This window comes from Tripterygium wilfordii, chromosome 4 (genome assembly GCF_013401445.1).
Source record: "Tripterygium wilfordii isolate XIE 37 chromosome 4, ASM1340144v1, whole genome shotgun sequence".
NCBI classification, from domain to species: domain Eukaryota; kingdom Viridiplantae; phylum Streptophyta; class Magnoliopsida; order Celastrales; family Celastraceae; genus Tripterygium; species Tripterygium wilfordii.
The window spans coordinates 4,516,480-4,530,328 of record NC_052235.1 but is presented as its reverse complement, the minus strand read 5'-3'; the positions used below and the strand labels follow the sequence as shown (position 1 = coordinate 4,530,328).

Genomic DNA, 13,849 nt, shown 5'->3' with positions numbered 1-13,849 from the left:
TAATAAATTGTATGCTTCTAATGGGTGACTGTAATGCATTGTAACACATCAAATAATCGAAAGAACTTTAGTTAGGGTATTAATTAAGTAGAGTTATTGTAGTGTATTTGTATAACTTTAGTATATACTGCATAATTTATTAGGAGAAACTCTATGATAACTGTGTATAATACATCCCTCACATATGATTATAACCTTAAAGTGACTTGATTTAAAGCAAAGTCATTGTAGTATAGTCCTACGTATTATCATTAACTTGAAAATGAAGAAAAATGTGATAGGAAAGAAAAAGACAAGCTAGATCATGGAGTCAAAGACAAGACGAACACCTTACACATCTCTCTCTCTCTCTCTCTCTCTCTCTCTCATGTCCCTCTCCAAACCGTTTTCTACCTAGACACATCAACCAACCATCTTTTCCCTCTATTCTAAGCAAACCCCACAACCATCTCCATCATCATCATCACCATCATTTCCCTCTACATGAAGCCTCCTCTGTCTCTCTCTCTCACTCTGTCTCTATAAAGTCTTAACTAATCTTCACCAAGCCCAGTTGGAATAAAAAGCAAGCCTAAAGAGTCTTAAAAGAGATGAGGAAGCCGGAGGTTACTGGGAAGAGCAACGACAACAATGGAAGTTGCAAGCTTAGGAAGGGTTTGTGGTCACCAGAGGAAGATGACAAGCTGATGAAGTACATGCTCAACAATGGAGTGGGTTGTTGGAGTGATGTGGCTAGAAATGCTGGGTTGCAGAGGTGTGGAAAGAGCTGCCGGCTCCGGTGGATCAACTACTTGAGACCTGATCTCAAGAGAGGCGCTTTCTCTCCTCAAGAAGAAGAGCTCATCATCCATTTGCATTCCCTTCTTGGCAACAGGTAATTAATTTCTGTCTTTCCAAATTTCTTGATGATGAAAATGACCATTGGTTAAATGCTTTTCAAGTATATTATATATATATATTTGTTGTTAACCTATTGCAGTGATAACCTAGCTAGAATTTCTCTGTTATAACTTTCATGTCACAGACTCGTAGGTTCAAATCAAAGAAACAATCTTGCAGTAGTAGGATCGTTTTGCACTTACTGCTTTGCTAATCTGCTATCTTTGGCAATTTTCTCCCACCTTATGATGAATAGACCTTGTAATGAGTACATAATGGAAGAATTATGCACTTATACAAATATAGGTGTAGATGGTATTCTGCTTGTCTGTATTAGACTGGTATATAATATGTCAAGATTGAGACTTGAGATGGGACAGTACCCTTATATATTACTGTAGTGGGTCTGCTTTTTGGTGATATTTTGAGTGATTTTTTCAAGGACTCGAGGCAAATAATTTAATTAAGGACATTGGACCTTTTGTCTGTCTGTATCAATACCTTTGATTTAAAGACATTCCAAACTTGTTATTGCTTTGGGACTTCACCAATTCCACATGCAACCCATGCTTATAGAAAGCCCAAAGACAAAAGTACAGTGATTTTTTTATATATATATATATATATAAGTCACTATATTGACAACAACGGACCACCTGTGCTAGATTGTCTTGGAATTTGAAATATTTCCTTTCGTCTCTTTCACAGGTGGTCTCAAATTGCGGCTCGTTTGCCTGGACGTACGGACAATGAAATCAAGAACTTTTGGAATTCAACAATCAAGAGAAGATTGAAGAACATTACTGCTGCTGCTACTACTACATCAGCCTCACCAAACAGTGCTGCTGACAATGACTCTTCGTGGGATCAACCTATAGAAGGAGCAGGCAACAGTACTAGTATGCCCACGTACATGGATTCCTCCTCTTCATCGTCATCGACAATGCACCGCCTCATAAACCCATCGTGGATGATCGACAATGGCATGAACATGTATGGTTCAATTGGGCACTTCAACCCACATCCTCCTCCTCCATGCATGGCACAAGTTGGATCTGGTTTTAACTGTTTTTATGGTGAAAATAATAATGGGTTCTTCAATGGAGGGGATCAGCTGTATGTTCCTCCATTGGAAAGTATTAGCATTGAAGAAAGCACTACTGCTAAAACTGCAGAAAGCACATATGAAAGCAACAATAATAATAATAACCTGACTGGGTTTGGGAGTTATTGGCAAGGAGAGGATGTGAAAGTTGGGGAGTGGAACTTGGAGGAGTTGATGAGAGACGTTTCATCCTTTCCTTTCCTCGACTTCTCATCAAGTTAAGAGTTAACGGGTTTTCTTTCTTTCTTTTTCTTTCTTTTGTTTTTTTCCACATTATTATCAAACCCTTTTCATGATAACTACTAAGGCACTAGTGATCATACGTACAGACTACCTAAATACCTTGAAGCTTATGGCTTCTGAGTTGGTCTTGATGAAGAAATTGTGAAATTTTCATATGCAGTTATGTAATATATGTACAGGAGATCATGAATAAATGTCCCACTAGAGACTGCTAGTATATATGTTGAGATTGTTCCGAGGGGAGTGGTGGTAATTTTTATTAAAAAGAGTTTTTTTTTTTTTTTGGTGGGGTTATTGGTGGGAGATTATAATAAGTAGGTTGTATTGAATCTCTTTCTCTCTCTTGATACGCAAGCATGCATGCAAGCAAACGTAATTAATCACCTATTTTATAATTAATTAATAACAAATTACATAATCCTCTCCAATGGCAATGTGTTATTGTGGGAAGATCATTGTTTCTTCTATAGTAATAGTGCTCAATCATTTAGGTGAAGACATACTGGAAATAATAAAGGACCATTATTTTAGTGCTTAGTCAAACTTGCTTTCAATTTCAATGTTGACTTAATTTTTTCCAATATTTTTTTTATAGTTAGTTATGGCATAAATGCATAATATGGTATGATCATCATAGCACATGTGAAAGATAAGAGTTTTTTTTTTTTAATTTTATTCATGTGTTAAGGCAATGTACATAGTTGAACAAATCAATCTTTTAAGTTATAAAATGAAACTTAGAGAAAGAGTCACCAAATACATGCATATAACTTTTTTTAATTGAGAATGATACCATACAAATTTGTCATTTGAACATCTGATGTGGGTCAATCTCGGGTCTCAGACCCACGTACACAAAATTTCTCACCTGATGACACGACAAAATAAGTTGGTATGAAACATCCACTTGGAATAAAGAAGAAATTACTACTAATAATATATTCTCAGCTTTTCCTTCAATTTCAATCAACTTTCACAATATTTTTTTATATGTTAGTTAGAGCTTAAATGGTTTTATACAATGCACGTGCGAAGATAACAATAATTAATATTTATTGCTTCTTATTATTATTATTATATTAAGACAACTAAAAACCAAAAATTTTAAAAAAAATGTAAGCTCGGTAAGTATATATACATATTATTGGTCAATAAAGACAGAAGGAAGACCTTAATTAATTCATTTAATTGTAAAAGAAGACAATGTGACAGATTATTCCTTTTGGTAAATATATATTAAAGATGAAGTGCTTTAAATAATTTGTCTGTAGATTTTTCAACATTTATAATTTTATATATAATTATTTATTTTATTATTTAACCTATGAACTAGAAGAGCGATTTATGGTCAGAGATGATTGGAGATTTTCTTAAGTAAAATATACTATATATAAAGTCGAGACAAAAAGTGGTATTGATTAGTAAAGGAACTATTCAGAAGTGATTACAAAGCAAGCTTAGAAAAAGATCCTTTTTTTATTTTATTTTAATTATATAATTAAGAATCAAAAGAGACAATCCATGATGAGATGAATAGAGTGCTTTACATAATCATACTTCTTTAGAATTTTAACATGCTAGTTACTAAAATGTGTGTTTTTAATAATTATTTCTTTTTTGTCATGTAGAAGTCTCTACTCTCTACAGTAGAATTTTGTCGGCAGATGATTTGGTGGAACTTTGCAAATTAAGGAAATTGGATATTCAAATAAATTAGGCCAAATTAATGGATGTACAATCAATATATGTCTTTCTTAAAATTTATAATAATGAATTACATTAAAGAATTGTTGTTAATTACATATATTCATGTCGCCTTTATTATTTTATGTCAATAATTGGTATGTATGTCGTCATGCATGCTTTAATATTTGTAAATTTATAGTGATGACAAAAAATTTGTTGCTAGCTTTATATATTCTATTAAGACTTTATCCCACATCGAATTAGTATAACCCAAGCTAGTAGTATATAAACAAATATCTAATCCCTCTTATACAACCAACACGAGCCTAAGAACCAATGACAATGGCAAAGAAGAACAAAACTACACCAAGCCTTCTGAATGTCCTATTTGGGCCTGTACGGATTCCCAAGGCCCTCTCAATTCAAGTTTCAATATTGGTAGAAGAGATGTGGGCTTACACTGCAGAGGAATGAAGGCCCAGTGAATTGAGTGCCATTGCTTGTCAACTTGGCGAGAAAACACTAAATGGCGGCTGCCTGCGCAGATTTTCAACATTCTTAGGAGATGGCACCTTTGTTTTTATTGGAGATAACTTTCTTTCCTGCTGCTGTAGTCGATTAAGAAGTGCCATCTTTTGGCACAAAACAGATGCATTGCCAAGTTTATCCGCGTATAGAGAAGAGGAAACCTCAGCGGGGAAAAGGCTTTTTGATGGAGGATTAGAGCGAAGTGGATTCGAGACACAAGACAAATGATTTGATAGCTGCTGTTGGTGTAATTCCAAATCTGGAAACATGTTAAGCTCCTCAGTTGGTATATCTCTCGCGTTAAGAGATGTTCTAAGACAGCTTTTCCGAAGGTCTCTGCCAAGGGGATGTATGATGGAACCACTAGAAATAATACCATCTTTAGAAGGCAACATGGGTGAATTGAAAGGTGAAGGTGACATGGAAGATCTTGTCGACCGTCTGACTTGAGGAGATATCAAAGGATATTGATCATTTGGCATGTATGGCAGCCGCAATTCCTCAAGTGTATGGGCAAAGAAGCATACGCGGCGTAAGCAACTCATACCATCCTTACAGACTCTAGTCCTATACTGATGAGGGTGCAGCAAGCTCTCGAAAATCCCATGAGCATATTCACACAAATCGCCACGCTTACAAACTCCCTTGCGGAATGCTGGACAAGGCATGCAACTGTAGTGGAACTTCTTCAGGTCCCTTCTTCTGGCATTCTCATTGGGATGAAGGAAAGGACACACAGTCCAATCATGCGAATAGGCTCGTGAACAAGGCTGGATCTTAAATAAGAACATTCTAAATGAGTCAGTACCATAAACACTGGTTTTGATATCAGGAAGAGAAGGATCAACCGGATAAACTTTCTTCTCTAGCACAGAAGATACTTTTTTGTCTTCACGTTTATGACAAATAGCTGATAGTGTTGGAGCTGTTGCACGACAAGCGCAACCATTATTTCTCAAGAGCCCCTCAAGTGAATTTCTCAGATCTGGAAAATCAGGGGGAGAAACTATAACATCACAAGGGCGTCGCCAATGCACATCAGTGGAATCTCGATCAGCACCAGCGATTAAAAGCAAGTTGACAACATTAACAGCATTGATAGATCCACTAGAAGCAGCACAATGAAGTGCAGTACACTGATCTGGGCCGCCAGAAAGTTTTACATCCACCTCGGATAGAGAAAGAATTAATCTTACAACGTCAATGCTGCCATATTTAGCAGCGACCATCAATGGAGTTCTACGTTCAAGAAGCATTTTTCTCGACACCCTCTGAAAACCATACCATAATCCAAAGTCACCAATTGAAAAACCATTATCCACAGCCTGCTTAAAACCCACTACATCATTATCTGCCGCAAGTTCAAGCAGAGGGGACCAGGAATGTCCGTTTATATTGTTGTTGGTCGAATTATTCATACCTCTAACTCAATAATCAATTTCTGAGACAGAAAAACTAAGCAGCCTTCTTCGATTTCAATGAACAGGAGAGACCACCGTTGCTACCAGAAATAACAAGATAAAAAAAAAGGCATACATTAAAAGCCAGTATCAAATCTTTACCTCAAACATCCACAAGAACAAAGCCCATATTCAAAATCTGAAAATTTAAAATTGCATCAATTCTCCACTCAAAAAAGAATGAAATAACACAAAACTTAAATCCTAACGAGACCAATATTTTATTGTACTACCCAAGACAACAAAAAAATAAGAATGTGAGCAAGAAAAGGGCTTACCAGAGACAGCTTTGATTTGAGAAGTGATGGGGGAAAAGAAACAGGAGTCCTTAAGTAATTTATAGAGAAGTTATCAATAAATGACAAAAGAGAAGAAAATCCCCACAGATATATAACTTTTGCCAAAGATGGAAAGTCCATAAATCAGACCCCAAAAGTTTCCCTATTGCTCGGATTCTTTCTCAAGAAAAATCTTTAGCAAAATAAATACCATATATATATATATATCTCAACTCCAACAGAATAAAAGGGTAATTTTTTTCCCGCCTGTTGTTAGGTATGGACTCACAAACTCAGCAGGATAATGCAGACTATTAAAGAAGCAGAAAGCCAAAATATTTGCCGTTCTCTTTTAACGGTTGAACAATTCTTTTAACACTCAATAGTAATTTGAATGCTAAAAAGATTCACAATGTCATGTTAGTTTCTTCAATTTTCCAGCATTTTGCCATTTTCTTACCAAAAACTGCCATAAAAGTAAAACTAAAAACCAGATTATAAAGTAAACCCATTTGCCTTTCTTTCTTCCTTCCCAACCCAAAAAACGAACGCCTTAACATAAGTCAATGAATGACAAATAATCACGTACCATAAACAACAAATTCAAAGAAAAAAAATTCAGACTTGAAAAGAAGACGAAATAAAAAATTTTAAAAAAAAAGAAGAAAAACTTACAGCAATGCTTTCAACTCCATCAACAACCAGTAACAAAAAGGGTTCGAGTTGGCTACTATCGAAGCAGCTCGAGTAGTAGCCATTAATTCAACTGCCACGGAGATAGATTAAATGAAGAGCGAAATTTATATTTTATGGCGTTGGTGGAGTAACCGGCTGGTGAAGTATTTGGGAGAGTGTGGAGTATTTGGATCTGTTGGACTGGGGCGGGTTTCGATGACTGGTACAAACGGTGAACTGGAAAAGAAAGGAGAGGCGCGTCATTGGTGGACCCTTTGGAGGAGCGTGGCTCTGGCTCTCTGGTCAAAATTGTCTAAAGACTTTTTGTAATTTTTCTCTAAACACCTTCTTTTTTTCACTCATGGGGATAAAAGAAAGACAAAAAGAGAATCGCCACTAAAAAAAGGAATGAAAAGCGATTATATTATTGAATCTATGTAAAATATATATTAGCATCCAAATTTTTATGTGAAATACATAAAAAAATTTCAATTTCTTATAACAACTTTTTGATGAAATATGAGATTATATTATTGGTTTATTAAGAAAATAGAGAATAAAAAATATTGCACATACAATAACCCCTTTCAATTATTTTACAACATTAATGTTTGTAATTGAGAGCGTAAGCAAAAAAAAAAATGTAACTCACCTCGAAATTATTTGGAACGGTGAGTCTATGGATAATGATAAAAAAATGAAATTTTCGTGGATGATAGTTTGGTGATTAATCTCTCTGAACAATCAAACCGTATAGATTCAAAATGTCCGAGTTTGATTTTCAATGAAAGACAATATCATTGTGATCGTGCCCAGAATTTTGACCCAACTTATCTCATAGATATGGTTAGTTCTATTTTCCTCTATCTCTTTACATTAATCATTCATTGTATTCAAAATCAATCCCTAAAATTATTTAGATCACTTTTTTTTAATGGGAACAACAACCTCTATGTTCTAATACAACATGAACGGACAAACCTGTGGTTACCAAAACGATTTTAAAAAACCATGTGAAAATGATAATAGTAAAAATTGGATCCAAACAAAATATTATTTAACACTTTACTGTACAAAATTATTAATTAAGAATTATCGAATTTCTATAATTAATCAATAAAAAAACGATACGCAAATAACTCTGTGGCCAATTTTGATTCCGCTCTACATCACCAGCTCCCCTCGTGGAGCTCTCGCTCTTCACCCTTCAACCGCCACCGGCGACCACCATCATGCCAACCACCTCGACCTCCACGACCAGCAGCAGCGGCTCGACCGAGCTTATGTGCCGGCTTGCCTCCGCCAACTCCGAAATCAAGTTTAAGGCCCTTCGCGAAATCAAGAACCAGATCATCGGCAACCGCACCAAGAAGCTCTATTTCCTCAAGCTCGGTGCCATCCCCGCCGTCGCTGGTATCCTTTCTCGAGCACAAATGGAATTAGCAGATGACACCATTCACAGCAATAACGGCAGCAATTTTGACATCATCATTCAGTCTGCTGCTGTGCTTGGCAGTTTTGCTTGTGGCTTCGACGCCGGAGTCAGAGCTGTTCTTGATGCCAGCGCCTTCCCCCAACTTATTCGGCTCCTCGAATATCGGGATGACAAGGTACTGGAATTGCTCATTCTATAAAAAAAAAAAAGAAGCCATTTTTCCCTTATCCAATTCCGAAAGCAATATGTTATGCATCGCCCGGTTTGTGCATGAACTTTCTATCTTTGTCTGTCGAGAAACCACTTTGATTGGAACTTTTGTTTATTGTCCTCTCAATTTCAAGGCAATTCCATCCATTTAAGTGTGAATTTTTCTTGTTTTGGACTTTTAGCTTTGGTTGTTGTTATCCTGATGGAAAGGAGAGGAGAATAATATATTTATTTCTGATCCTTAAGTTTTTGGGAATTCCGCCAAAGAATATGGAGAACTATCAAGAAAACTGTCTACTCAGTTGAATTCTCTAATGCGACCCTGTAATTGGGATGCTCTGGGCTAATGCATCTGTCTGGTTAACGCAGGAATGTGTATCCACCTTCTTCAGTAAAGCAAAGAGTTGTGTTAGGCTTAGATATAGTGCACTTGTGTACTTTCATTCTTCAAGAGCGCCTTCATTGGTTATTACTATTCTTGCTTCTTCACACATTTTGACCTTTCAGTTACTTCCTATTCTGTTATGTAATAAAGTTTTATGTAAATAGCATTGAGTATTGACTTTATCCACCCTAATGTAATATTTTTTGTTAATGGATTTTTTCTAGTATGCTCGATCTTAATGTTTATTGGATGGATTTTTTGTCATTTAGGTGGTTGATGCTGGTGCACGTTCCCTAAAAATGATTTATCAGTCAAAACTGGCACCAAAATATGATTTCCTCCAAGAGAAAAACATGGAATTCCTTCTTTCATTATTGAATTGTGAGAGCGAAAATGTTACTGGACTTGGTGCAAGTATCATCACACACTCTTGTCAATCCATTGCAGAGCAGAAGGCATTGTGTGATGCTGGGGTTCTAAAGAAGCTTGTTGGCCTTCTTGAAGGTTCTCTGAGCCAAAGAGATGCCAGTTTAGAATCTCTAGCTATGCTTTTCAAGGATAATCCCGACGTTGTTTTGAAGTTTGTGGGACTTGAAAACGGTAGACCTTTGAGTTCTATAACTGAACTTACCAAGGATAGGTATCCTCGAACAAGGTTATTAGCCTGCATGTGCTTAATTGCCATAAGGAATATTTCTCCTTGCTATTTGCAAGATGTAGGGATCAAAACCAGAATGGTACATCTGTTGCTTGAGCTTCTTGATGCTCCTGATCAGGTTGGACATGATGCTTCCTTTGCTTTTTCTAGTTTAATTGCACAAAAGGAGGATCTACAGAGACTAGCTTTTGAGGCAAATGCTGTTGATAAAATTTTCAACCTCTTGCAAGGAGAGCAATTACATTCCAAACGTGTACAAGGATTATTGCTGGCACTGGGCAATCTATGCTCTAAGTTGGAGAGCTGCAGGTCTAGGTTTCTGTCATTGCAAGTATGTTTTCTAATAGCATGTTACTTTTTGTGTACTTTGTTGTCATTCTTCTTGATTGAATTTCTCTGTTCAATGCCTTTATGTTTTCTACATTCCACCAATTTGTAACTCCTAATATACTCATGAATATAGGTTTTGGAGTTGGTAATTGATTCTCTGACAAATGATAATGCTGATGTACGAAGTGCAGCTTGTATCTGCTTACGCAATGTATCTCGTTCAATCAAGGTCTGTAATTGAAAATGAAGTTATTGTATTTATAATCTGATTTGACCATTTGTATAATTTTGCTGATAAGCTGGCATTCAGAACTTGTGTGCAGGTTACTTTATGAATGAGAAGATAATTATTCCTTTGGTTCAGCTTTTAGACGACTCTTCAGTTTCTGTTCAGGTATGCGATCACTAATTTCTCTGATGATTGATGCCCTTTTCTAAATTGGGTGTATCCCCTTGGTGCCTTTTAGGATATTTCCTTCTTTAATGTCTAAAAACAAGGAAAAAAAGATAGGTGATCTTGTTCCTCAAAGAGTTTTCTTCAATGTAGTGGCAAATTGATTCTTCTGCCTTGTCCGTCAGTAGCAAGATTGTCTGCGTAATAACTTTGTGGGCGCCATTGCAATTCAAACAATAAAGTGGCTACGCTCAATTCCAAAAAGAAAAGAAGATAAAAAGAGAAGAAAAATGTGACTATGTTAAACTGTAACTTTATGGAGTTTGGTTTCTTCAGGTATGTCTAGAGCAACTGTATAACTCTTGAAACTTTTGGTACATGACATGAAAGAATAGGTAGGTTCTATAAAAACGATGAGTGCTTTCAGCTTGGCATGCTGAACTGTTTGCAAATTGCGACTAAGGTTAATATTAATTGGAATTATTTCCTGAAAGTGCATGTTGATTAAGAATTGTGCATGACATGTTTGAACACGTTTTACCTTGTCAATACTCATGAAGTGGGTAATATATGAAACTATATCTTTTGAATGGGGTATATGAAACTATATCAGAAATTTATCATGCCAGGTTGCAGCCCTTGGTGCTGTTAGCAACATGATGGTCGATTTAGCAACACGTAAGTCAACATTTATACAATGTGGCGGCATAAAACAGCTTGTTCAGTTATCAAAATCCATCGAGTCTACTGTCAGGTCAAATGCTTTGTGGGCTTTGAGGAATATGATGTTCATGGCTGATGACAAGTGTAAAGAAGGGATCTTTTTGGAACTCTCTGCATCTGAAATAGCAAGCCTCATCTGTGGTCATGATCTGATTTATTTGTGACAATTCGAGTCCCTTTTAGGTATGGTAATAATGTTTAATTGAACTTAATTTTTTGCTAAATTGCATTTGCTCCAGACCCTGAGCCTCCCGTTCAAGAGCAAGCTCTTGCCTTAGTTCGCAATCTTGTTGATGGATGTATAAACTCGGTTGAGTACATGTTTGCTGAAGATGGTGTCATCTTAGATGCTGTAGGGCGGCAATTACAGAGTGCTTCAAAAGCCGAAATCTGCATACAGGTAAGAAGTCTTCTTCAGGGAGAAGCTCTAGGAAGTAAATCTGGAACTGTTATTACATAATATGGCACTGTAGGATAGAGTGCCATATGCATTTGATAATGAGACATAGTAGGTAATATCTTGTTGCCAAAAGCCAACATGAGACACACGTGGGAAAAAATCACTGCACTTTATCCGTTTCATCTTTTAGAACTGTGAAGATTTGAGTTTTGTTTACTAGAGATCCAGTTGATGATTCTACTAGGGGAACTGGGGGTAGCTGCAAAGGACTAACTAATAGAAAAACCTTACTTCCTAATGACTGTTAAAAAATTGTTGTAATTTTGTGAAGTTGTGACTAAAGCTGAAATATCAAGTTCCTATCTTCTAAACCCCCTTCTTATGGGAATATATTTCTCATTTCAGTGCCCTATAGTTGAAACTGTTACTTCTTCTTATGTTACAAGGGTGAGCATAATTGTCTTTGTGTTTTTGTAATTAAAAACGTGAAGAATTACCCATAGAACCTGTCGTCTTATGACTTGGAATTTGTATGCTGTACATTGTGTATTCAAAGATGTACATTTAATCAAAGATTTATGATATAAAATAGACTCCTGATGCTAAGACTTGACATCTTCTGACAAACTATCTGCATACCACATAAATGCAATAGTAAGATGCTCAGAAATCGCAGACAAATACGTAATTTCTGTGACTGAAGGGAAATTTATCTGAGATGCCAATAACATGACATAATTTTAGAAAGCAATTATTAGTAATGTCACGAGTCTAGTATTTATTTGCCATGTAGTAGCAGTTGGCACCCATGATGATGGTTTGCAATTGCATGGAACTTCCACATTTAAGCGTGTGTATAACGAGCCAATGTCAGCATTCTAGCCTCCTCGGATTTTGGAGATCACAAGGTACTTAGGAGTCTGCGGAGTCAACAAAAATATGAGTAGGGAAAAGATGTCAAGCATTAGAGTTGTCATTTATTAAATTTTTGTATGTTGCAATAACTTTCAAACACTTCTCGTGTAGGGAATGTATCTCCTCAGCAATATTGCGAGTGGTAATGAGTTTCACAAAGAAGCTGTAATAGAGCAACTGCTTCCCCAAGTGGACAAGGAAGCACATTGTTTCGTGATCAAGTTTTTGCGGAGTAATGACAGCCGATTACGGACAGCTGCAGTTTGGGCCATAGTAAATCTCACTTTTCCATCGAGTCCTGGTGCATTTGGCCGGTTTATCAAATTACGGAATGCTGGCATAGTGTCTCAAATAAGGAGCATGGTTAATGATCCTTGCCTAGATGTAAAGGTGGGTAGTTTTTTTATTAGTGTGTGTGCTTGTAAGTCTTTTTTTCCCTTACTGGTGACGGTACATGATCATTTTATTTGAAACAGCTTCGTGTGAGAATGGTGCTCACTCAGTCAATGGCCTTTGGTGATGGTACATGACCATTTTTGTTCAAACATTGGGCATGATGCAGTACGACTTTCGTTCTGTACTTTGTTTGTAAGATGAGCTTTTTGGCAGCTTGCAGCACGGTACGATTCAGCCAATGTTTGCAATCATTCACAGTTACATAACCAGATTATGAACAGCATGCCTTTGTTACTTTCAAAATTAGATCGATTTATTAATAGTGTTGCCATTAATTCATTAAAATAGGGTTCATCTCATTGTTCCATTATGTGCACTATTGTTGATTTTTTGGAGATAATAATGAGGTTGTAGGAAGTGTTACATTAAAAAAATTGCAATTCATTAAAATAGGGTTCATCTCATTGTTCCATTATGTGCACTATTGTTGATTTTTTGGAGATAATAATGAGGTTGTAGGAAGTGTTACATTAAAAAAATTGCAATTTTTTTAGAATAATTTTATAATTCCCATCATGTTGTTTTGCATTCATACCCAATTGCTTTATCCTCTTTGGCTACCTTCTTTTCTTTTAGAAAGAACAAAGAAATTTTATCAAAAGACACCAAATTGTACCTCCCAAGATATCAAACTACTCTCTTTGGGCTGATACCTAAGTTGACATAAAGATGCTAATACTAAAGGGGTTTGCTACGTTGAAAGTAATTCTCTTGAAGTTGCTTTTTAAGATTGTTACCGCAAACCAATTCACACTCTGTTTTTTACTGTTACCTCTCTTTTGCAGGTGTAACACATCTCGCTTTCAGTTTTTCAGTCGGAGCAGTGCTGGAAGCTACGTTATGCTGGCTGCCAGCAACTAGGTTCTCTTCAAGAATTTCGCTTGATAGATACATGCATCCTGTACTGATTTCTTTTTTTGTATTGATCAAGCTGTTCTTGTACCATTGTAGCTGCTTAGAATTAGAAAGTAGAAACCATTGGTGTATCATGCGATTATATAGGATGTACAAGACACTGCCACCCATGTGAGATATCCAATCTTGTCATCTTGATATGTTCAATGCAATTTGTAGTCATTTTTTCGAACA

At 36.3% G+C, this 13,849-nt stretch overlaps 3 protein-coding genes across 4 annotated transcripts; 2 read left to right on the top strand and 1 right to left on the bottom strand.

Annotated features, from left to right (window-relative positions):
- Nucleotides 1–455: 455 nt before the first annotated feature.
- Nucleotides 456–2,517, top strand: LOC119997755 (transcription factor MYB83-like). Its single transcript, XM_038844941.1, has 2 exons — nt 456–874; nt 1,588–2,517. The coding sequence occupies exons 1-2, from the start codon at nt 591–593 to the stop codon at nt 2,204–2,206; spliced, it is 903 nt and encodes a 300-aa protein (XP_038700869.1). The 5' UTR covers nt 456–590; the 3' UTR covers nt 2,207–2,517.
- Nucleotides 2,518–4,109: 1,592 nt separating this feature from the next.
- Nucleotides 4,110–6,955, bottom strand: LOC119996504 (zinc finger CCCH domain-containing protein 56-like). 2 transcript variants are annotated; one of them, XM_038843162.1, is made up of 2 exons: nt 6,855–6,955; nt 4,110–5,942 (listed from the first exon to the last, which is right to left on the bottom strand). In XM_038843162.1, the coding sequence occupies exon 2, from the start codon at nt 5,857–5,859 to the stop codon at nt 4,417–4,419; it is 1,443 nt and encodes a 480-aa protein (XP_038699090.1). In that variant the 5' UTR covers nt 5,860–5,942; nt 6,855–6,955; the 3' UTR covers nt 4,110–4,416. The 2 variants fall into 2 exon arrangements, with proteins under 2 accessions (XP_038699090.1, XP_038699091.1); XM_038843163.1 differs by having other exon boundaries at nt 4,110–6,040; nt 6,855–6,918.
- A 1,039-nt stretch (nt 6,956–7,994) lies between these two features.
- Nucleotides 7,995–13,849, top strand: LOC119997744 (armadillo repeat-containing protein 8-like). The gene is made up of 9 exons (XM_038844928.1): nt 7,995–8,464; nt 9,154–9,873; nt 10,006–10,101; nt 10,183–10,266; nt 10,896–11,130; nt 11,229–11,389; nt 12,416–12,694; nt 12,781–12,924; nt 13,546–13,849. The coding sequence occupies exons 1-8, from the start codon at nt 8,087–8,089 to the stop codon at nt 12,832–12,834; spliced, it is 2,007 nt and encodes a 668-aa protein (XP_038700856.1). The 5' UTR covers nt 7,995–8,086; the 3' UTR covers nt 12,835–12,924; nt 13,546–13,849.

Excerpts from the sequence above, each read along its gene's own strand:
- LOC119997755 (XM_038844941.1), top strand. The coding sequence starts at position 591 with ATGAGGAAGCCGGAGGTTACTGGGAAGAGCAACGACAACAATGGAAGT. Across the intron at positions 875-1,587 it reads CATTCCCTTCTTGGCAACAG|GTGGTCTCAAATTGCGGCTC; the intron begins GTAATTAATTTC and ends TCTCTTTCACAG.
- LOC119996504 (XM_038843162.1), bottom strand. The coding sequence starts at position 5,859 with ATGAATAATTCGACCAACAACAATATAAACGGACATTCCTGGTCCCCT.
- LOC119997744 (XM_038844928.1), top strand. The coding sequence starts at position 8,087 with ATGCCAACCACCTCGACCTCCACGACCAGCAGCAGCGGCTCGACCGAG. Across the intron at positions 9,874-10,005 it reads CTAGGTTTCTGTCATTGCAA|GTTTTGGAGTTGGTAATTGA; the intron begins GTATGTTTTCTA and ends TCATGAATATAG. Across the intron at positions 11,390-12,415 it reads AAGCCGAAATCTGCATACAG|GGAATGTATCTCCTCAGCAA; the intron begins GTAAGAAGTCTT and ends CTTCTCGTGTAG.